At 38.2% G+C, this 23,118-nt stretch overlaps 1 protein-coding gene across 3 annotated transcripts; it reads right to left on the bottom strand.

Moving 5' to 3' along the window:
* Positions 1-1,148: 1,148 nt before the first annotated feature.
* Positions 1,149-23,101, bottom strand: kif18a (kinesin family member 18A). 3 transcript variants are annotated; one of them, XR_008632278.1, is made up of 19 exons: positions 22,959-23,101; positions 21,995-22,331; positions 20,783-20,940; positions 20,597-20,701; positions 19,815-19,925; positions 18,850-19,047; positions 15,712-15,888; positions 15,420-15,494; positions 15,251-15,351; positions 13,120-13,282; positions 12,556-12,720; positions 11,678-11,799; positions 10,644-10,933; positions 9,039-9,095; positions 4,438-4,783; positions 3,530-3,622; positions 3,337-3,434; positions 2,549-2,717; positions 1,875-2,012 (listed from the first exon to the last, which is right to left on the bottom strand). XR_008632278.1 is itself a non-coding variant. In XM_055154558.1 (18 exons), the coding sequence occupies exons 2-18, from the start codon at positions 22,308-22,310 to the stop codon at positions 1,916-1,918; spliced, it is 2,676 nt and encodes an 891-aa protein (XP_055010533.1). In that variant the 5' UTR covers positions 22,311-22,331; positions 22,959-23,101; the 3' UTR covers positions 1,149-1,915. The 3 variants fall into 3 exon arrangements, 2 of the variants coding, with proteins under 2 accessions (XP_055010533.1, XP_020794532.1); XM_055154558.1 differs by lacking the exon at positions 2,549-2,717 and having other exon boundaries at positions 1,149-2,012; positions 3,333-3,434; XM_020938873.2 differs by lacking the exon at positions 2,549-2,717 and having other exon boundaries at positions 1,149-2,012.
* Between the last annotated feature and the right edge of the window lie 17 nt (positions 23,102-23,118).

Here is a 23,118-nt window from a genome sequence, read left to right as displayed (position 1 = left end):
AATATTTAAAAAATGTGAAGTGCCTATAATTAAAATACCCAAGCAGTGCAAACAGCAGTGTTGATGTAGCAGGAGTTCCTGTTTGTCAGTGTCTAGTAACATAATACTATGGTTCATTAAAAGTGTTCTGACTGAAATGCCATTGAAGGTACTGTGATCTCAGTCACAAAACACAAAAATAGAGTTGTCAACTTTGTGACGCATTTTTAAAAAAAGACTTTTTTTTTTTTTTCTTTACAAACAATCACAACACAAGCTCGTACTCGCTCTCTCATAAAACAATGGGTCCGGAATGATCTGAAATTCTACCTGCAGTTGCTAAGCAACACCCACCTCCAACCTCTCGGCCTGCCCCATTGGTCAGTGGGAAAAACGCACGCACCGCCCTATTGGCTCACAAAAAGTTAATAAACTTTAGCCACGGCCTGCCTCTGTGCCCGCTCCCTCTCGACGCTCACACAATGAAGAGATTCTTGTGAATGAGAGCAGAGGTGTTGGTGCCTGCGCAGTACAGTGCTGATATATGCATTGAGCCCTGAGCTAAAAATAAAGATCACACTGAACGCGGTGGCACTGAAAACTGCAGGACTAAATTCAAAGTGACAAGTCTAGTCCTCTTAGACACGGCAATGAGGTCCCACCCTCAGCGCAGCAGGGGGCTGGTTTTTGTGATGTGCACATTTCTAATAAAAGCTGCGACTCTTTACATCTGAGCCAGCTAAAAATGCAACACAGGGAAGCCTGAAATATTTTGGAAACACAACTCAAAAGTGGAAAAGCATCAACTATAAAGACTTCAGTAAAGTTTGGAGCTGTTGGGAGCGCGCCTCACTCTGGGTACTAAATGTTTATTGTAGTAAAAAGCTCTCACTAAGTAAACTGCGTAGGCAGAGCATCAATAACTCTCAAAGACACAGTGTGTTGTCTTGATGTGGACTTGGTGACAAAGTTATTTTTGCGAGTTTTGCGGCGAGTCACTCTTGGGTCACTTCAATTTTTTGAGCCTTTGTATTTTCACCTTTCCTGAGTCAGAGCCGTGTCACTTACTGTGGGAACAGCCTGTAACTCAAACGTCATTTAGGCCCATTCACACTCCACACACACAAAACATACTCCATTTAAAAGAAAATAAAGTTAGTTAGAAATGATTCAGGATCATACATGCCACTTTATTGTTGTTCCGTTTTAACTCCTCAACAAAATAACTGAATACAATCTGCTCAAAACAGAGCAGTTTTTTCTTGACATTGTGATATTTTATTGAGTCCATCAATGTCATTAGCTGCCCAGAGAATCAGCAGAGAAACAAGAACCACAGGACCTCTTAGTAAAAGTACGAGGCTACATTTAAAATCAAATTAAATCTATATTAAAGGTGCACTATGCATCTTTTCAGGTGGCCTCCTGCTTGACATGTTAGCGCTTTGCCAGAAACTTTCCCAGTATGGCATTAAACTTACCTTGCATTTATTGCTCAGAAAAACATGTACCGTTACTGTGAGCAGGGTCACTTCTCCACAGATCTGACCTGTAACTTAGCATGAATCCACACCTGTCTGTCTCCATGGAAGTAGATATGTATGGAACATTCCAGGTATAACATCTCCACTGAAACAAGCAGGTGGCAGACCAGTCCCTAAAAAAAGCTTACGTAGTGTACCTTTAAGAGACATCCCTAAACAAAACCACAATAATCTAATTACAAATCTATAAAATCTTTATTTAAACGTCAGGTAAAAGGCAGTGGTTTGTGGCTTCTTCATATTAGTCCATATTGTTGTATTGTTGAGGGCTACACTATTATCTGTGTGTAATTTATATGTTACAAAGGACGGTGATGAGATGAGGGTTAATAGTGATTTTTGATCTGTCCGCTCACATCCGCTTGGCCACTTGCTTAAACTTTTGTGTAGTTTTATAGAAAATGGATCTGGGTTTGTGAGGCTCCAGGAGGTTGAGGTTGCCTTCTGAGATGCTCCTGACGACTCTCTGGGGCTTGTTCTCCTCTGAACCTGAGGGCACAGAGCAAACAGAGTCAAGAATAAACATGAGACAAAGGAGAGAAAATAGCTCCACACATTGTTGAAGCTCTGACGTCAAGGCCTGGTTTACACTTCAACTTAAGACTAGCTCCTCTTCTGTGCAGCCATCAGGAATAACATTGCATCACCCCCCCAGCAAACATTGTAAACTAGTGGGATTGTAGATGTAAGCAATAAAGAGAAATCGTTTTGAAGAGATCTAAAATATTAATATTCTATACAAGTATATTTTAATGTGGTTTTTTTTAGTGTTTTTAATGCAAAAGAGACAATTAAAACTAAAGAAAAATGTGCTCTTAGAAGGATTGTCATGATACCAAATTCTGAAGTTCGATATATTGCTGATGTAAATGATGACGATAAACGATAATTCTGAAGCTAATTTATCACTGACTCAAAAACCCAAGAGCAGATTTAGATCAAAGTCTAGTTTTCCATACTGTTAAAAAACAAACAAAAACAAAACATGAGCTTTAATAAATAGAATGAAACACATTTGTACTTACTTTAGCACAGAATTTATTCAATTCAACCTTCTGCTGCCAAAATGTTGTAGTATAACCAAAAATGTACACTCTATAAATACTGACCTCCCAAAAATTATTGTTTCATTTAACATATATTAAACAAAAAGTTCATATAGTATGTATTATGACAGGCCTAGTTGTCAGGGATCTAAAAAAAAAAAAAAAAAAATAGTTAGAGATTTTCTGATAGTTTACATGAAAACTGAGAAGTAACATAAAAAAGAAAAAAAAAGGGAAGGACAGCCGCCTTAAGCAAACAAATCTGTCTACATGAGAGAATCTGATGTACTTATGAAGATAAATTGACTAGAACATCAAAATGGATCTCTTCAAACATGTTCTGAAATGCATGGTATTTTAGTATTTGTTTAGCAGTTCACATAACAGTACAAATGTGAATGCTCCTGGAACATGTTTAAAAACGTGCACTGTGAACTAAATCAGAATATAAAAATAGCAAACTATTCAAAATTTTGCCAGAAAAATTACAATTCTTTTTTTTTTCTAGAATAATAGTTCAATCCTAGCTTCTGCTGAATCAAAATACAAAGCCCCCCCTCACTTCCTAATTGAAGACCTACTGACCACTGCAGACCAGAAAACCCGACAGGAGCTGAGGTTTTGGTAAAACTTACTTAAATCCATTCATTACTGTTTCCATATTGGGGTTAATGGAGTGACTATTCATCGTAATGCTATACTAGTGTGAACCCATAATGTAGAAAATGTCGTGCAAAACTAAAACGGTAAAAGCGTCACTCACTCACCGCCTGTCCGATTTACTCTGAGAGGTTTGCGCGTCACGGAGGGGTCTTTCTTGATACGTTTTGCTGCAGACATCCCCTGTGTGTCCTCTTTTATCACACTAAATAATAAAAGACAAAAATATACTTTAAACCCAACACAAAACATACTAATAAAGTAAAAAAAAAAAAAAAAAGGAATAAAACAGGACATTACTGGTTAAACTTGCGTTTTCCTTGTGCGGAGGACGTCATCTCCATGTACTTAGGCTTGGTCCGTCTGGTTTCTTGTAATGACAGGATTGGTGGTCTAAAAGGAAGACTGACATTAAGAATTGGCTAAAATACTTGTGTGGTAGAGCAGCTGTTTTATGTTATATCTGGAAAGTTGTGAGTTTCTTTTCATGGGTTTCAGCACGCTACATTTTGAGAACAAATTTTTGATAATTCTCTAAGCTGTGCATCATATTCAGCAACACATGTGTCATCTTAAGAACTTTTACCATTCAAGACATTTTATTTGAGATAGTTAATAGCTATGCCCGCAGTCCCACTTTTCCATGAAATGAAATCCATGGATATAAAAACAATCAATACAACTTTGTAACTTAACCTGTACATCTGAAAACCATTATTGTAGATATACATTTAAGATCTGTGCTGTTTGAATCACAACTATTCATTGATCAGCGTTATTTAAAGGAAGAATAGCGTTCACTGATGATTTGACCCTGGGCATGTGCTGTGGAGCAGGAGCAGACTGTAATCCCACAAATCCAGTGCCTGTGTGTCAGTGGCCCGGCGCCTCCACTGGGATGATTTGATATGAAAAATACATTGTTGCATCACAAACACTGATACTGTTGGCTTTTGTTGTGTCGTCTGCTGCACCAGGATGCGGCTCAGCTCTCTTAAGCCTCTTGGTCTAATGTTCCAGTTATTTTCCCTTTTGTCTGGATCGAATAAGGTTTTAGGGATTAAGCCCCTTCGAATGGTTTAGGCAGACTGCACTTCTTATACAATCTTTACATTATATATGATATATATATATGAATATGATATTTAATAATGATAATATTATAATTATTTAAGTGGATTATGTGCAGATTTGAACACATTACTAACCTTTTGTTGGGGTTGGCCTTTGCAGGTGGCAGAGGTTGGATTCGACCACAGAGGGGTGCAGATTTTAACTCCAGCGTTGGACTGCTGCTGTGACCCAGGATGATGGTTGCATTGGTTTGATCTTCTTGTTCTACGACCTCAAAAGTGGCGTTGGGGTCTAAGCTGGCGCCCTGGACAGCTCTCTGACTGTGCTCGGGGGTCCGCTGCAGAAGGACAACCCCATCCTCACTCATAGGAAGCAGGGCAGGGGACCTGGGACCCTGGGGGGCCATAGACGCAGACAGGTTTCTCCTGGTGGGAGCTTTGAGAGGGACAACCTGCTTGGAGTCTGTCTGATGTTCATGTCCTAAAAAAGAGGGTTAAAAATGTGATAAAAGTTGCATGTAATTATCGAATTGGAATCTATGTATCTCTTTTGCAAATATGTTTTAGAAAATGTGAATAGTGTTTGGAAGTGCTGCAAGCTACTTTGTGATCAAATCTTTGTTGATAGAATAAAACAACTGTCTTTATCTCAACTATGGCGTCACGGCTCGAGGTTAACAAGAGACTCAGAAGGTCGCTCACGTTGAATTGTCTTTAACCATTTCTTACAGAGATTCTACCAAAGGCTGTTACTTCAACAAATTCAATGCATATTCAGTTGTATTCACTTTTGAAATCCACATTTCAAAACAATTCAAAAAGAGTAGTACTGAAAATTAAAATGGCCAAAAGTTATGCTCAGAAAAATGCGGTAATGATGCTGAACAAACAACCTTCAACACAGCCATTTAAAAAATGTCAACTTGAACTCGAGTCAACTTCAACTTGAAGTTGTTCTTGTCATTAGAAGTAGTGGAAAATATTTGGATGAAGATTTTATTAAAGCCACAGAATTCAACTAGCCAAAAAACAAGACTAAACTGACTTTTTCATGTTTATTGCAATGAAAACAGTGTTTCCTTACTCTGAGGGGCTTGCATCTCCACAAACTTTCTGGAGTAGGACCTGCTTGTTTCCATGGACATGTTCCTTTGTCTATAATCTTTTTATTCCCATGGCATCATGCAGGATTATTATTACATTTTTAAATTACAAGCAACTTAGTTTAATAAGAACTATAATAATAATAACAATAATAATAATACAAGAATTTGTTTTTCTTTCCTTTTCAGATTAAATACTATTAAACAGCTTGTCATTCTGTTACAGTATTAGGGCAGTGGGAGAATTTCTGGGTACTGTGCCTTTAAATGCGAACCATTTTTTTGATGTCTTCTGCAGTTCTTTCACACCGGCCCATTCACAAAAACACCATTCTCTACAAAGCATCTGTGTACAGGTTGCGGTGCATAATGGGGTCAATATGTTTGGTCCATGTCTGCATCACATTATGAAAGCCATTATAGTCATGGCATTTCCTGCAGAGGTGCTGTGAGTGTGTGATGGGGAGAGAGGAGAGCCAGGACAAATGCCAGAACAGTAAATGCAAATGAAAAAGACTGATCCCCTACTCTTCCCTAAATATCAGAAAGCAATTTTTAGCTGAAAGTGAGTCAGACTCGAGACGGGAAGGTGAGGAGACAAAGATGAATCGTCTCTTTCTGCGGTGCTGTAGAGTTTTCCTTAGCAATAAATGGCAGCCGCGTTCTTTCAATCACATATTTTTGGCTTGTAGGGGATTAATACATGCATGAGTTGCTATTTCTGGTGTAGGCTGCACTGAATCAGGGTCGCCTGGTTGCCGCTGCCTGTTTTTTATAGTGCGCCTTTTCTGGTTGGTGGATCAGGGGAGTTTACGTGTGTTGACGTTTTTCCCCTGCCCTGCTGTGGATCTGCATTTTCATGAATGGAGCTCAAGAGGGATTGGGAGGGTTAGGCTTCGAGACAGAGAAAAAACAGTGCAGAGTAGGTGGGAACAAAAGGTATAGGACAGAGGAGATGAACAGACATCTGAGGGATTAAGAAAAGGTAATAATAGAGGATGGAAAAAGTGAAGGGTGAAATGATAAGATGTGATACAGAAAAGGTGTTAATGATGAATAAAGATAATGACAATATTTATTATTATTATTATTATAAAAAGGGCCAAAAGAGCATGGTCACTCTAGCACTAAATGTTAAACTGCATGTTTACAAAAGCGTAAACATGTTCATTGTTTGGTTATTGCTGGAGAACCCAGCAGTGTAAGAGTTAATACGCTTTCAAATCCCCGGCCCTCTCTCAAACAGATCAGATTTGATTGGTTTAGCGGGCTGCAGGGTGGAGCCTTTTCTCATAACATGCTGCAGTGACGAGCATTAAGAGCCCAGGAGGCAGTAAGGGAGTGACAAACCGACGCGGATCAGATTAGAGCAGTCGCTTAAATAACAGCAGCGGTGTCTGTGAAAACATTTGTCATTTAGCTCTGCACCAGTGTTCACCCGAATGTGTGCAGGAGGGGCAGATGCAGAGGGAGGGCGGGGCAAAACAAGTTCCTGTTATTATTAGGTCCTTCAACCCCACCACAGTTATGATTCTGCATTCTGATCTGTTTATTTAGTGCAATAACCCTACACCTGACACTCTACACAGTGTCAATCACAATGGTCACTTTAACCATGAACTTCCACCACAGTTGTGTAAATATATTATAATTTTGATTTATTTTGCACTATGTGACTATGGTGCTGGAGACTTTAGTTGCTCGCCTCCGTGGAGATGTTATTGCTTTGATTAGAATATTCCACAGTATGGCATTATAAACTGATCTCCATCGCCATGGAGACAAGAAGGTGACGCTGGGCCTGTTGTGATAACTGACTTATCGGTCAAAGCTGGAACAATATATTTTGGTAGTCAAAATGTATTGTGCATACAATTTCAAAATTGAGAGATTGAGCTGTAGAGGGTTGAAAAACTAACTTCTGTGGCTAATAATTGCTTCATTCTGCTATTTATTTCTTGCAGCTTATGACATTTAATGACTATCTATTTAAAAATGGTTTAAAAGGATTATCTTGCATTATTGTTATTTTATCGGTGGCATAGTAGTTTCAATATTATCTTTCATCTCAGTATATCCTTGTAGCATCATGCTTCAAAATGTGTCATCGTAACAGGCCTAAGTTACGCGACCAGGTAAAGTTACAAGTCAGATATGTGGATAGAAGATTCTGTTCACAGTAAAACAAGTAAAACACCTGTAATGAAAACAATGCTTAATAGATGAGTTTAATGACATACTGTGTATCATTCCACAAAGTTCCATAGAGACAAACAGCTAGCAGAAACCCCCACCTAAAACGTTACATAGCACACTTTTAAAATGGTTATTTCTTGTATAGATTCTTACACCCATCTTGATTACACATTATTGTGTTATAAGAGCTACCTTGACAAGTGACTTTCTCCATTGCGAGATCAATAATGTTCTTTGTATGCACTGTCTTATGAGATGCAATAAGCGCTGCATTTACTGCCACTGTTACATATTGATTGATAGGAACCGATATCGCAAAAGAAACGCCTCCTCCATGCATGTGCAGATTATTCAAGATGGCTGATTACTATTTAATTACAGTGTCATTATACTCCATAATTAATAACAAGCATTATTGTGAGTAAACATGACACTATTAGTTGCGAATAGGGCTTCAGATAAAGCAGCAGTCAGTCATTTTGTAATAGGACAAATATGTACTACAATGTTTGTCAATTTCTGTAATTCGTTTGAGAAAGTGCATTTCCAGTGTGTTATTTGTGCTGATCTCCAAGACATTAGTGAGACTGGGCCAATTTATGACCAGCATTTTTTCCCAGAACGTCAACATATTTCAGGCCAAATGGTTTACAAAACAATCCACAGTTTAACAGGCCATGAAAATATACTCCCCATTTGCGACTAATTTACTCAATTACAAGCATATAAACACTTGTAGAGGAGCTGGCATCGCTCCTTCTGTTGTGAGTGAACCAAAAACTGGAAGAGGGAAAGATCCTTCTCAACGTGTACTTGTACATGAATTTTAACAATAGCTACACCTCTTCATAATTTTTATTTGATTTATTCACTAATCACTTGGCATAGGCCTTTCCCCCCACAATATGGCAACAATATGTTTCCCACAATATGTTTCAAACTTTCAGTAGATGTAGACCACCTGCATTAAATGTCATTACACCCAATTTGCAGAGCAGTATTTCACGGGCTTTTCTGTGTCCCACCTCCCTGAAGGCCCCTCTCCACTTTCTCTTCAATAAAACTGGCTGTGAACATTCACATCATTTCATTATTCAGCTTTGGCCAGGACAAACGTCTGCAATACTGCTATAAATCACAGTATATTAAATGTGTCATTTTTATAGTACATTTTACTGGTCTCAATAAGTCTGCCTCACTAAAAGTTAAAAACAAGATCTTGTAATAAAGAAGTGTACACAAGTCATATTTACATGCAATGGGTAATTACTGTAGTATTGTGTTTTTAATGACCATGACGGAGTCTTGTAAAATGTCTGGTTTATTAATTGTGATGGATAGAGTGCAGGGTGACACATACATGAACGTGTGACTGAGGTTTATGGGGCTTTACGTGAATGAGCACAGCATGTTAGTGTAAGTGGGAGGGGGGTTTACCTTTTGGTGAGGAAGAGCCTTGACACAATGAGGGTCGCTTTGAACGGGACTCCGAACCTACACAAACAAGATTCAAGCAATGAAAAATCTCCTATATGGTAAATGTTTACAAGAAATGTTACTTTTACAATATTAGAATTGTGAGTGAAAGTTTGTGCTTGTTTAGTATATCAATGTGAGTGGCTCATCTATTATACTGTTACAGTGTTACTGGAAGTTTGAATAGAGTAGTTCAGTCCTACTATACTTTTAATTACATTGTTTAACTGAATGTACACCCACACAGCAAACACCATAATGCAGCAATAACAGCAGTTATAAAATTGTAAATTACACAAATCACTGGGGATCAAATTTGTCCAACAATCAGACCAGCTTAAACCCAATGATTTAAGCACTGTTTGAAGCCTGTGCACAGGAGGCGGGCTCGACCTCCTCAGCTGAGGACCAGTGGGTTCTGGTGGGGGCAATGGGGGCGGAGGGGTAGATGTAGTTTGGAGTGATAAATGATAGACAGACTGGAGTAATAGAGTGGTGTTGGTGTGTTTTGGTGCCTCTCTGCTGTCTGTCATGTCTGTGTGTCAGTTGGGAGCTGCTGCTGCTGCTGGGTCATGTGGGGATGACAGTTAAGAATGATCAGATCGTCACACGGTCCCACTGCAAACACTGGACCTGGACCAGAGCCAAACGCACTGGTCCATGCGGGACACCTGACACAAGCCTGACAAGAGTACACAACAAAGAAAAATATGCTCATGTGCTCACAGGGCATTTTGTACACGAAACTGTTCCACAGAATTATTTATCTGACATTTCATAAAAAACTACATTAAACTTAGATTTAGCCAGTCTCTACCTAATCCAGTAAATCCGTTATTAGTATTAGTTTGCACATTATTATTATTATTATTATTGTTAATAATAATAATGATTATGATCATAATAAAAAATGTGGATATAACGTGCATGCATAAGCAGTGCAACATTTCTACCTTAAAAAAAGCTACTAGCCATTGCTTTGTGTTCCACATGACTATGGAAATTGAATACAAAATACATAAATTGAAAGGGCAACAAGTACTTGACCATGTTTCTGTGCCATGTGCACTTTCCTGTGTACAAATACATGTTAGTTGAGCAAACAGCCAGTAGTCAACCTTTGCCAAGTAACTGTGAATCACACCTATAACATAACCTGCTCCTGGGGCTGTTGGCTGTTTATTTTCCTTCCCATTGGTTCAACTTTAATTCATTCACTGTGAAGCCTCTCACTGGGAGATCAGTGCTGTAACAGGCTCTTCAGCGAGTTAATTAAAGGGGAAGGGTGATTTATATCTTATTATTGGGTAAATTGCTTTGCAATATATTGCCATCTTGTCTATATTTTACATTTAGCACAGAGAAGATTGAAATTGTTTCTCTAAATGGTTCCTTAATTAAATAAAGCTGTTTCTATTCTATTCAGTTAGTACTGCTGTGAAGAGCACCAATTAAATAAAATCTAAATAGTGTTTCAGTGTAATGTTAAGGGTCAGGCACCACTGTACATCATTACAATCACATTAAACTGAAAATAACTATAATTGTTTACATTCACAAACTTACTACAAGGGCTGCTCTGGTGGTAGTGCAGGTGTGAGAAAGACAGGAATGGGGCCAGTTCACTGTCGAGACCAACAGCCTCAGTTTCATTCCTGTCTTTTGACTCCGTACCATTTCCTTCGAGTTTCAGTGTTAGTTCCGCCCCCTCCTGGTCCGCCCAAACCACACCTCTCTCTCGAAGAACCAAATGCTCCAACTCTGCTGTCTCCTCGTGGTCTGTTTTTGTGCTTAATCCAGCCTTACATAAAGATGAGTGGTGGCGGCTATAGGCGGGCAGGAGAATGTTCATCATTCTAAAAGAGCAAAACAGATATTTCAATAAGCCAGATTCAGGAAGGCTAGTTTGTCTAAAACTTCTCAGTTCAAATAGTTTACACTTTGCAAAGAAAATTGTAAATAAAAATCTGAATAAAAATTTGTGTTCATGATATACAGTATAGCATGTTTATCCAGCATTTTTAAAAGGGCCTATATTACACAAAATTTACTCTTTTGAGCTGTTGTTGTTACCTCACTAAAAACGTACCTGAAGTTGTGTTTTATTTCAGTCACACATTTGATTAATCCTTTATTCTGTCTATTTTTCTAAAGCTCAAAATGCTCTGTTCCACCTTGTGAGTTCAAAAAACAATAGTTTTCAAGTTAACAGCTACTTTTACCTTTAGTAGAGAGCAATTTCAAGGGCTGAGATTATCCAAATACTTCTAGCGAAGGTGTATGGAATTTAAAAACACAGTGGAGCACTTCCTGTATTATCACATGACATCACAAGGTGGAACAAAGGGTTTTTTGTCTGAGAGAAGAGTTCAATCTAAACATGCAGGGTTTGGGTGAAGGAACATGTGTGAAGGAAACAAAACACAACTCCAGGTATGTTTTTGATGAGGAAACAACATTATAACACTGATCAGAAAATAGTGTAGTATTGGTCCTTTATATAGCCATGTAGAGCCACATTAATACAAACATAAAACACACTGATATAACCAACTGGCTTGATCAGATGGTTGTTTTGGTGTTTGGTGTTCATGACCTACTTCTGCATCCTCTTGTTCTCCTGGTCCTGCAGTGCTGTGAGCTCCACCATCTGCTTGATGTGTTGTTTCAGATCGTTCACCTGCAACTCCAGTCTGTGGCAGTGCAGCTCCTTCTCCAGCACCTGCACAAAGGTCAACACAAAAAGTCACTCGTGCATACGTCAAATTGGCTGTGAGTTATGCCCTGGACCCGGTCGGTAGGGAGCGTGGAGTACGGCGAGGGTGAATATGCACTTTTCATGTAAGGTTTGTAGCTGAACGATTGTCAGAAAGAGGGGGAAAGGCAATCTGACGTAAGAGAACTACGAAACAACAGCGTGGAGAACATTTGACTAGGAGGTGCGTCATAGTTCTGGGCCTGTTCCTGGAAAAAGAGTAAAGAAGAAAAAATAACATGGACAGGGTTTTAGGTAACTGGCTCCTGTGTGAAGGATGAGTAAAGGCTATTGATTTATTCTCTTCAGTGATCTACGAGTGAGCTGGAGAAATAAAATGAGCACGGCTCTAATTACTGGGGGAACAGATGGGAAGAAAACAAAGACAGTCACGACACCAGTGAGACACAGCCTACCTTCCAAAATAAACAAACAAAAAACAACAAGTGTTGAGTTTTGAAGGCTCGAGCGCACATTGTAAAGTTTTAGTCTATATCTAATTAAGCAGCCTGGACTCGTTAGAGTGAGTCAACAGGTTAGATCACTCTCCGCTTGTGTAATTAAGCACACTGCCATCAAGTGTTGTGAGCAGGACAGGGATTTTGTTGACAAATTAGTTTTAAATAGTCAAGAGCTACATGCCCACTGCTAGTCATTTAAGTATTCATAAACTGTTGAAAGGGTTTTTACAAAGGATTGCATCACGGCCCAGGTTGCACTCACCTCAAAGATCTGATTATTCGTCTTTAACAACTTCATTTCATTTTCAACACGGTGCAGGCAGCCGTCATTGTCCAAGAAGCGAGTTTTTGCCTCTTTCAAGCGTTTGCAAATGTGCTGCTGCTGGGTGCGTAAGCTGGCAATCTTGCGCTCAAACTTACAAGTGGCCTGTGAGAGAGAAATGAAGGAGTTTAAAGCAACTACAAACTCGTAACAACTTGATGTAAAAACACACACGGCTCTAGTGAATTCACTGTTCATTTTGTTGAAGCCATAAGCAGTGTGTTAAATGGTGGTATTTATGCACATCTCAAGAAAGTGCTAGAGGAGGCCCAAGAGTGTTATGATTCAGCCTTAAATTTTTTTTGTTTTTCGACAACATATTTTGTAGCATTTATGGTGGACTCTCAAATAGCAGAGCATATTCTCACAAAGGTATCAATGACCTTGTGCACAGGGGGCATGAATGAGAGTTTTAGTCACTTTGTGGAAGTTAAAATGATGATCCAGCAGCAGGATACTGCTGGGATGTTGGCCTCGGTGGAAAGCAGAGTAAGCAGTGCATACCTTCTCTGTCTTTTCTTTGGCACAGAAGTACTGGACCTGCAGTTGGTCCTCCTCACAGAAGCGCTGCCGGAGCTCGTTCTCCTTCAGCTGCCTCTCCAGCTCCAGCTGCTCCTGCCTGATCAGAGCCCGACTCGAGAAGATTGTCTGCAGAGCCTCGGACACCCTGCACACAACAACTGCACTCAGACTCAAACTTCAAGAGATGGCAGTGCTTAGACTTTAATGTGGATCAATGTGATAAACTTTATTATTGATCCCAGAGGCAGAATGAAGAGGAGCATAACAGCCCCCATTTCAATGATCTGCAATTACTGCATAAATACTGTAACTTTGGTCACTTGTATTTAATTTCACTGCAAATAAAGTGTCTTGTTGGTGCAATAACAGTCTTGCACACTTTTTTTTCTTCTTTTTAAAAACATGCAGTTTGTTTCCATAAAATCTAATAATGATAACAGTCCATTTTAGATATTATATCTCACAGAAAACATCAGTAGCAATGTTCTGCTTACTAGTGCATAAAAATGTACTCTGTGTATATGTTTTCTATATTAGAACGTTCAAAAATAAACTTTAGCTTGAAATATTTTGCAATCTGGAGCAGACACATCTGCAGAATTACGTGGCAAATCCTTAAAAATCAAGAGACAAATAAAACACAAGTAATGGCATAAGCTGCACCATCTATACAAGGTCACAAGTTTGTTTTAACAGCACCAGAAATAGATTTCTGACGTATGTGCTGAATAAAATCCCAGGGAAAAAGAAGATATACCAGATTAGATGCTAGGGAATGTCTGTGGAGCTAAAGTGAGAGGAGAGGCAGCAGGTAAATAAGAGCAAGGAGCCATCTCTGAAATGTGACTGCACTCTTCAATGCAACTCCAATGACGTAGGAGCCGTCGTGGCCTTGCTAGACTGCTGAATTTTTAATGGTGTGAGAAGCGTGCTGCCTCTATTCAGAGCCTCTGTGTGAGTTGTGAATTCTGATGCCAGTGAATGAAACGTGTGGGAGAGACTCATTCAGCTTTTCTGTATCCCCCGCCCCGAATACCAATGTGCACTGAATACATATTTGTGACACCCAGAAGAAGATACAGATAGGGGGGGTCTGCACTGATTCACTGCAGCCTTGTACACAAACCTCTCATAGCCAACAAGCAGATTTATTTACTGACCCCTGAATTATATTATTCATTTATTAGTAGTCTAGACAAACATGAACAATAAACTAAAGTGGTAAATAAAGTGAAGGAATTCATATTAAAGAAAGTGAAAGAAATCACACAACAATCTTTCCATTTTGCAAAGGCTCATAGCCAATATTGTAACTTTAAATACATATATATATATAATGTTCAGTGGACTTTCATACTATTATATTTGTGAGGGTTAGGGTTAGAGTTAGAAAAAAAAAAAAAAAAAGTCTCTTTCCTGCTAATATCAAGCACTCAAATGTATTTTATGAGATGCAATATTAATTTCATACACACATGCCTTATCCCTGGAAAAACTAACCCTGTGAATACAATCAGCTTTGTTATATATTAAACCAATTACCATATAATTAAACCAATTGCCGTTTTAAAATACAGTCATTTGTGATGATGAATTGACACAATAATGGTTATGACACCTGATTGATTGTTATTGAGTTGTAACACCAACAGGAGCCATGTTATGTAAAAGATGCATGAGTTTTCCCGGAATTTGAGTTTCCAGGAAATCCTAATGCCAGCTCAAAGATGGCCGTGACACAAACAGGTTTGTTCAGATGAGGAATACTTTAATTAGGCCAATGTGTTCAGAACCCAACTGCGGATGGGCAACAGCCTAATGGCACAGGGGGAATAGCGAAATCACTTTCTTATATCCTCATCGAGACATTTGTGAATTTGTCTTATTGGGATATTTTGTATTTAACGTGGAGGATACTGATGTAAAAGTTGCTATTGATTACACAGAGATTCTACAACAGGATTTAGCACCAAATTATCTTAATAAGGGATCTAGTGTGTTTAACCGCTGTGTAAAGTGCATTTATCACTTTTGGTGTAAAGTGGTGTAAAGGAAGTCAGTGTTTGTTACACTACATTACTCAGTTAATTACTATAGACAGGTATAGGCTTACCTTTTAAACTCCGCTTGCTTCGGTAAGGTGTTCATCCCAACTACTCCAGAAGGCATGTTTCTTTCCTCGTACTCCTTCAGTTTAAGTTTCAATTGCTGGATCTTTAGGCCATAGAGAACATTGTGAGTTAGAATTTTATATTTTAACAACAAAATATTACTTTCTTTACCTCTAGCCGTTGTTTCTCACAGATCACTGCATACTGGCCAATGTGACTGTCTAGACTTACAACATTACTCTTGAGCTAATAAAAAAAAACATAATAATAATAACAATAATAAAAACAACAACAACAACAACAATAACATTATTATGATTATTATGAATAATAATAATAATAATAATAATAATAATAATAATAATAATAATGATAATAATAATAATAAAAGTATTAATTATGACACAAAAAAACGAAAATCTAACATTTTGACCAGTTTCAGGATTTTGCTTTATGCACTAACCGTAGACTTGATCTCTTTGGCTCTGTTGGCGTACTTGAGCGTGTTGTGGGTGTCGTCATAGGATTTGGACGAAGGACTGATATTAGCGATCATAACAGTCCGACAGTTACCACCCAAAGAGTCTTTGAGGATCCTTGTCAGCTTACTATCTCGATATGGGATGTGAGCCTTCTTGCTCTGAAACAAGAGAATTTTAAGAGTAGATACGCAAGTAAATATAAGTTTTAGGAACAGGAGTCAAATGCAGTATCATGTTTGTCAGTAACTTTATACTTAAATCCCCAAATCACTTTTTTGCAACAGGCCTATGTAGCAATTAAGTCCAATAGTGCTTTTATAGTTTAGGGTCTGATCATGGTCTGTATGAGACCAGTGTTTGTGGAAAGAAATTATTCCATTAAAATGGAATAAATTCTCCCAGTATATTTGATTTAAGAATTATGTTTCTACAAATTAAATACATTTCAATTACTTTTACACTGCTTCTATTACACTTGAGTGGCAAAGTTTTCAAGTAAAACAACCAAGCCAAGATGCTTACACTTCAGACACTTCCTTCAACTCATCAAAAGTAACACCAATGTGTTGCCAGGCCACCGAAGAGAGATGGTCTCCTCAAAATGTAACCCTTTTATAGGCTAATGTTTGTGTTGACAATCTCATTGAATTTATGCATTCAGTAATGTCGGCTAAAATAGGTGGTGTAGATCTCCGAGAACTATGATAAAATTAATTTCAAGGCTGACATTTCAGTTGAAAACTGGTATAAATGTCTTAGCTCAATAAAATCTGACATGGCCCACAGATACGGACAGCTCGAGTCTCCAGCCTGTCTGCAGCTGGTCCCTGCTCAAACGGTGTCTGTAAAATGGCATTAGATAAACTGCAGGCACTTAGGTGAGTCACACTCTCTGGGGTGTTGGGACAGCACAAAGTCAAAGTTAAAGTAAAATGATCTGTTGGAGCTTTACAGCTGTTACAGTATTTCAGAGCACATCTGGATCCAGAGGTCTCAGTTACAGGTCGTGTTGGGCCCTGAGAACTACAGTCACACCTTTTGCAAATACAGTGAGAGCATGGGCCAGTTTTAATAGAGGTCACATATTCAGTTTATTAAGTTTATTTTTCATACTTCTGTCCATACCAGTTAAAAAATATTTAGGCAATAAAATCTCTCAACCTGAAAATGTACCTTTCTGTTACAAAAACATTTTTACAGTTGCAGCTTTGTGAGAAAAATCTGTTCAATATTTAATCCAATCTTGGCTATATACACAACATTTCTAAGAAATGCCTTTTATGGGTGTAAACAGTGGCTTATCGAAATGAATGGCTGTAATGAAGAGAAAGGACACATTATAAAATCTATCTGCATCATTTTGTACATTGCCAAAGGCGACTTCTAATGAAATCTCTGTGCGGCATACAAAGATGACATAGTGAACCAGCTAAACAGAAGTAGCCGACATTCTTCTCACTCAAACGAATGGTATGTCATCCCGGGACACAAGTGGGGACATTCTTTCCTTTAAACAATGGCCATAACATTAATGTCCCTGTCTTCAGACATTAAACAGTGCAGCTCCAATAACCACAGGGCGTGGACGGATTAGGCCTAAGTCATGGGCGTTAAAGAAGTTCACAAAGATCAAAATCCTCAGACTACAAGTTCAGCACACAAGTATGTAGTGCAAGTGTTTAAGCCTAAGTGATCAGTGTCCATGAAAGAGCGTTGTTTGAACCTAAGAATGGAGCGACCTGTTGACGGAGGATCGCCTTTCAACATGGCAGTGAGACGTTTGCACAGCACTTCCTATGTGCATGTGTCCCGCATCAGCTCTCCTGAGACAGAATGTAAAATGAGAGGACTGCTTGACAGGTTAATGTATGCAACAAGAATGAAATAATACCCAAAAACTCAGTCTTCACTGGGTTGTGTCTCTCTGGAGTGTTCACTAAGGGCATTTTAATCTTTTAACCCAAGTAGTGTGTAATTCACTTTTACAAACTTGTTTTAGATCTGAGTAGTTCTAAGAGACACCCTCTTTGTTAACATCGACACATCTTCATTGTTCAGTCCATACTGCGGTAAGCTACTTTTGGAGCCCCAGCTGCCCTGACATCCACTGACTGAAGCGAGACTGCAAACCTGTGCTACTGGCCCCTTGGATCACCGCCAATCACTCACACACCACATTCATATAGGCAAGGCAGCTGAGATTTCTTGCTCAAGAACGCAATGACCAGTATGCACTGCTCCATGCAAGAATCAATCTGACATCTTCTGGGTTGCCGCTGCCCCACTATGCCACCTGGTATTCAATGGTTTAGTCCTAACCCTGCTAAGCTATCTAGGTCTGAGGAGATCAGCCATGTTAATACCATACATAACCCAATTAAATATCAAATAAGATCAGATCATATTTACATGTACAGTTGGTAAAAACATTTAATCATCTATTTTACAAAGGACATTCAAAACACAATCAGTTGATGTGACTAAAATTAGGTCTACTTTCTTTTGACTTTGAAGTGAAAGTAATGATTTGAGTCAGACCAGTCTCTAGTGACTCAAGCAGAGTCTACATCAACACCACTTTAACAGCCTAAATTTGGTTAAAAGGCCTAAATTACACTATATTCTGATCTAGGTTACAATATTGTTTTCTCATCACAAACATACCTGGAGTTGTGTTTTGTTTCTTTCACATATACAGACCCTGCTTATTTAGGCTGAGTTCTTCCCTCAAACAGGTGATAATACAGGAAGTGCTCCACTGTGGTTTTAAACACCATACACTTTCTCTAGAATCATTTGGATAATTTCAGCCCTAGAATTGCCATTCTCTACTGAACAAAAGGTAAAAGGCTGTTGACTTGAAAAACTACAGCTTCATGGCATCATAAGATGCAACAGAGCATTTTGAGCTTTAGAGTGAATGAAACAAAACACAACTCCAAGTATCTTTATGATGAGGTAACAACATTATAACATGGTTTAAAGCTCACAAGAGTCAATTTTATGTAACATAGGACATTTAAGTGGCAAATGTCAAAATATTAGCCCTGATGACATGGTTACAACTAATGTTATGATTTGAAAAGCTGAAAATTGTTTATGTGTGGAGCAGAACTCACCTTGGGGTCAGCGAGTGCATTGATAACATTTCCAAGAGCGAGAAGTGAGCGATTTATGTTTGCACCTTCCCGTAAACGTGCCCCTTTGGCATTTGTGTGGCTGGCTCTCTCTGACCCAGCCAAGTCAATTAGGCTCATTTTGGCGATGCATGCGTTTGGGTTGAGACTGGCAGTTTTGTCCTGTTGTCTTAAATATATCTGGAAAACAAAGTAATAAATAGTTGACAAACATTATTTTATTTAAATCAAACTGAACATACTTTACAACTACAGTACAACCAGTGATGGGAAGAATACTAAATGTATGTTGTTACAGAATACTGAATACTCAAATTAAAATGTATTTTGTAACATATTCTGACATATAGTATAATTTGAGTGCTGTATTCTGAACACTTAACACAGAGTTGCATTTAAATCATAGTATAAAAACAATGATACATAATTACAAACAGGTAAATTTTTTGTTTTGCTTTAATTTACGTCTAATTAGAGAAAGAAAAATCACATACTACATTACAAGTGCTGTTTGCAGTTTTCTCATGCAGTCCTGAGCCAAAATCGTGTGATCAATTATCACCATGTATTCCTTTTAATTTAGATAAGAAACTGTATTTTGAATGCTACTAAATGAAAAAATGAAAGAGTATCTGTACTGGTACAGTTACTCAAAATCAATATTCAGAATCCATATTTTCAGTACATGTATTTAGTTACTTATCAACACTAACTACAACTCTTTGACATTTCAAATTTTAGGTTTATGTTATGTGCCTCCAAGTGTGCAATTTGCATTACTGTTTTGACACATATTTTATGGCTGATGCCCTTCCTGGCACATGAATCTAGACTTGTTGTAACTGGCAAAAAGTGAACCTTGCGACACCTAGTCTTTTTAGAAGGTGCAGATGATCATCATGAAATAATGCATAATGTTTTGGCTTTGTTTGTATGAAATGAGGTACCTGAAACACAGCGTGGGAGCGGGAGGAGGTGGCGTTCATGTCTGTTGGGTGCTGTGTCCTGTTTCGGTTGCCAGAATCCAGCGCCTCAAGAATGTGCTCTGCAGATTTGGGCTATAACAGAAAACAGGAGCTCAATGACTACGAGTGTGATCCAGAAGCATGTGGGAGGCACAGCAGGTAAACATCAGTAGTTTACACAGCCACTCACACCTCTCTCATAAACTGAATCTCTGCCACAACTGCAGTAATACATGAATAAATTAAAAATGCAACGTAAATATATTCTGAATTTGTGATACAGACTTAAACAGGAGAATTTCTATTGATACTTTGCAGCTGATGTCATCAACATTCCCTGGGGTTGTGATGCTAACTGGAGAGACTGCTCTATCTGAAGCTTTGTTACTCAAGTTAAACTTCAATCTGAGTTTTATTTTAAAACTGTTCAGTTAGTCACTCTCACCTTTTTGTTGGAAAATCAAAGACCTAAACTGGACCATGAACACATCACAGGCTCCTTTGTTTGTTTTAATCTATTTTCTATTTACTAATTTTCAGATAATCGTAATTTTTTTTTGTCCCCCAGTGTGATATCATTACAAAGTCTCAGTTACAGAAAATTACTAACCAAATGCCATGCATAATCTTAATAAAGCATAACAACAGTGAATTTGACAAAAATGTAAATATGAGTACATTTCAACTTAGCACATGGCAAGTGTTGAATGTATATAACAAAAACACAAGCCGACAGTAAAAAAAACATAGTGTGTTTTACCAACCTGATGCAAAGTGAGGTTTTGTACCACCACTCCTTTCTGTCCATCTTCTCGCACTGCAAGAGGGCCATTGTTCGTCAACAAGTCTCTGATCTGCTCGTTGTAAACCTGAAAAAAATAAAAAAATCAGACAGTTAAATACATTTAAATGTAATCATTTATTTCAAATATGCAGATTTTATTTATCACCTCAAGATATGAGAAAGCAACAGCAAACTCTTTCTCCTCCTTGGCCTCGTCCATCCGTTTAAACAGCTCTTTCATTGTGCGATACATAACCCCAGGGTTATTCTGTGATCCTAACATTGTATGCGTCTTCCCAGCACCAGTGGCCCCATAGGCAAACACTGCAGAACAAAAACATACATTTAAAAAATCGTAGGGAAAAAGTACAATATATTTAAAATATGCATGAATCAGTAGAAGGGCTGTCTGATTATGGAAAACTATATTTTAAAAAAAGGCTGTTACAAACATATTCTACAAGTTTAAAGCTCTCAAATGGTCACTTTAATCAAATGAAACACATGCATCCACAAAGATCGCTTTGTCTCGTTGAATTTTTGGCTCTACTAATCACTATTTATCAATGAATTGGATTAATTAACATAGCCCTAATCAGAAGTTTGTTATTTTTACTCTGTAAAGTCATATTGTATAGTTATAATGCTCCAGGGATAGGTGACATCTAGTGACCAACTTTTCAAGTGGAGGATCCACCTTCTACTTCTATACATTGTAGATATTATTACCTTGTCTCGAATGTTTGTCTCACAGTATGGCATTAAACTATTAAACTCAATGGACGTAAGCATGTGACACAACCAAGTCAAATTACAGGTGAGATCTGAGGAGAAGTAACCGACTCACAATAAAAATTCCAAGTTTTCCAAGTCATTAAAACACCTGTAACTGTTGCAAATGCAAGATGGGTAAGCGCAATGCCACACTGTGGAATATTCCAAGCAAAGCAATAACACTGCCATTAATACATGCAGGTGGCAGACCATCTACCAGAAAAGTTACATAGTGCACCTTTAAGTTAAGTAGGACTATTTAGTGCCTTTAGACCTGCCACAGTATCAAACTCTGAAGTGCGATATTGCTGAAACAATAATACTGAAATGAATGTATGCCACTGGTACAAAACCCCAAGAGTAGATTTTTACCACAAAAACTATTCTGAATCTACAATCTGCAATGAGTCATAGAAGTTGTTAATCCAACCTTGTATGGCTTAAACCATATCGCCAAAAAATAACCACAACATTCCAGTAGTGCAAAGAAAATGTTCACACGATAGATATTGTTCCCAAAACTATATTTTTCCAACTTTCATACTCTGAAAAAGTCAATATAGTAGTAATTATCATGACAGATCTAGCTGCCTTGATAAGTTACCTGTGCAGTTAAATCCATTCATTACTCCATCTATAACGGCTTTTGTTGTGTTCTCAAAAATGTCCACTTGAGTAGAGTTTTCCCCGAAGACATGGTCAAAAACAAACTTGAGGTCTTTATTGGGCCTCTTGTTAACGTCTCTGTTCCGCACTCTTTGAGACCCAAAACAAGATACGTCCTGTTGCTTGGGATCAAATATAAGCATGTGGTTATCCACAACTTGGACAACGTTGCGAAAGTTTTCACGCTTCTCGCTATCATTTTCTGGCCTCACACGAACAACCACCTTCACATGGCTGCAAACATTACTGGCCATTGTGACTGGTTGGGTAGAAACCTGGAATAAAGAAAACAATTTACAGTATGAAAATAATTTCATCATCATTAGTATGTAAACTTTGTACATAAATATTTACAGTGTGTGTGAAATGTAATGCACAAATGAAGAAAAAGTTAAACAAAACGTAACAAAACAATGTAGAACAAACTGGCAACAAGAAGAGGCCAGAATAAACCCACTGCACACCAAATATGCTACGTAGGCAAGGAGCAAAACATTGTTTGATCAATGAAAATATTAGATATGTACTCAGTGTTTACATCCTGACATATGATCAACATACACAGCAAACTATACAATCTCGTTTTATCTGGCAACAAAATCGCATAATCAACATTTTATTCTGGTCTAACAATGATGTGTGCCAAACAGTCTATGGTGCCAAAACAATAAAACTTGATTATAATTAGTCTGTCTTCCTTTTTGTACTAACTTGTGATTAATCCGCAAGCGTCGAATGCATGAATGTTATTTGTATAACGAAAGTTCTCTAAAAGATGCACACGAGTGGATTTAACAGAGCCTCCTCCCTCCATTAGCATTACAGGCTAAGTCCTGTTAGCATCCTACGGTACAACGGTTAACGTCGCCTTCCGCCCTGCTTTCGGTTTACGTGCATCTTACCTCGTACTAAAGAGCGTTTGGTTTGCTTTAAATCCAGCTACATGTCATTTCGGCGTTACAATGATTATAATTTACGCTGAAATACCAAGCACCGACAAGCGTCATTGAAACAACAAGCGCCAATATTTTCAAAAACAGCACACTTCCTGAGTGGGAGCGG

This window comes from Boleophthalmus pectinirostris, unplaced genomic scaffold, assembly GCF_026225935.1.
Source record: "Boleophthalmus pectinirostris isolate CB_2022bp ecotype Guang Dong unplaced genomic scaffold, ASM2622593v1 HiC_scaffold_19, whole genome shotgun sequence".
Lineage (NCBI taxonomy): Eukaryota > Metazoa > Chordata > Actinopteri > Gobiiformes > Gobiidae > Boleophthalmus > Boleophthalmus pectinirostris.
This window is presented reverse-complemented; position numbering and strand designations above follow the sequence as displayed.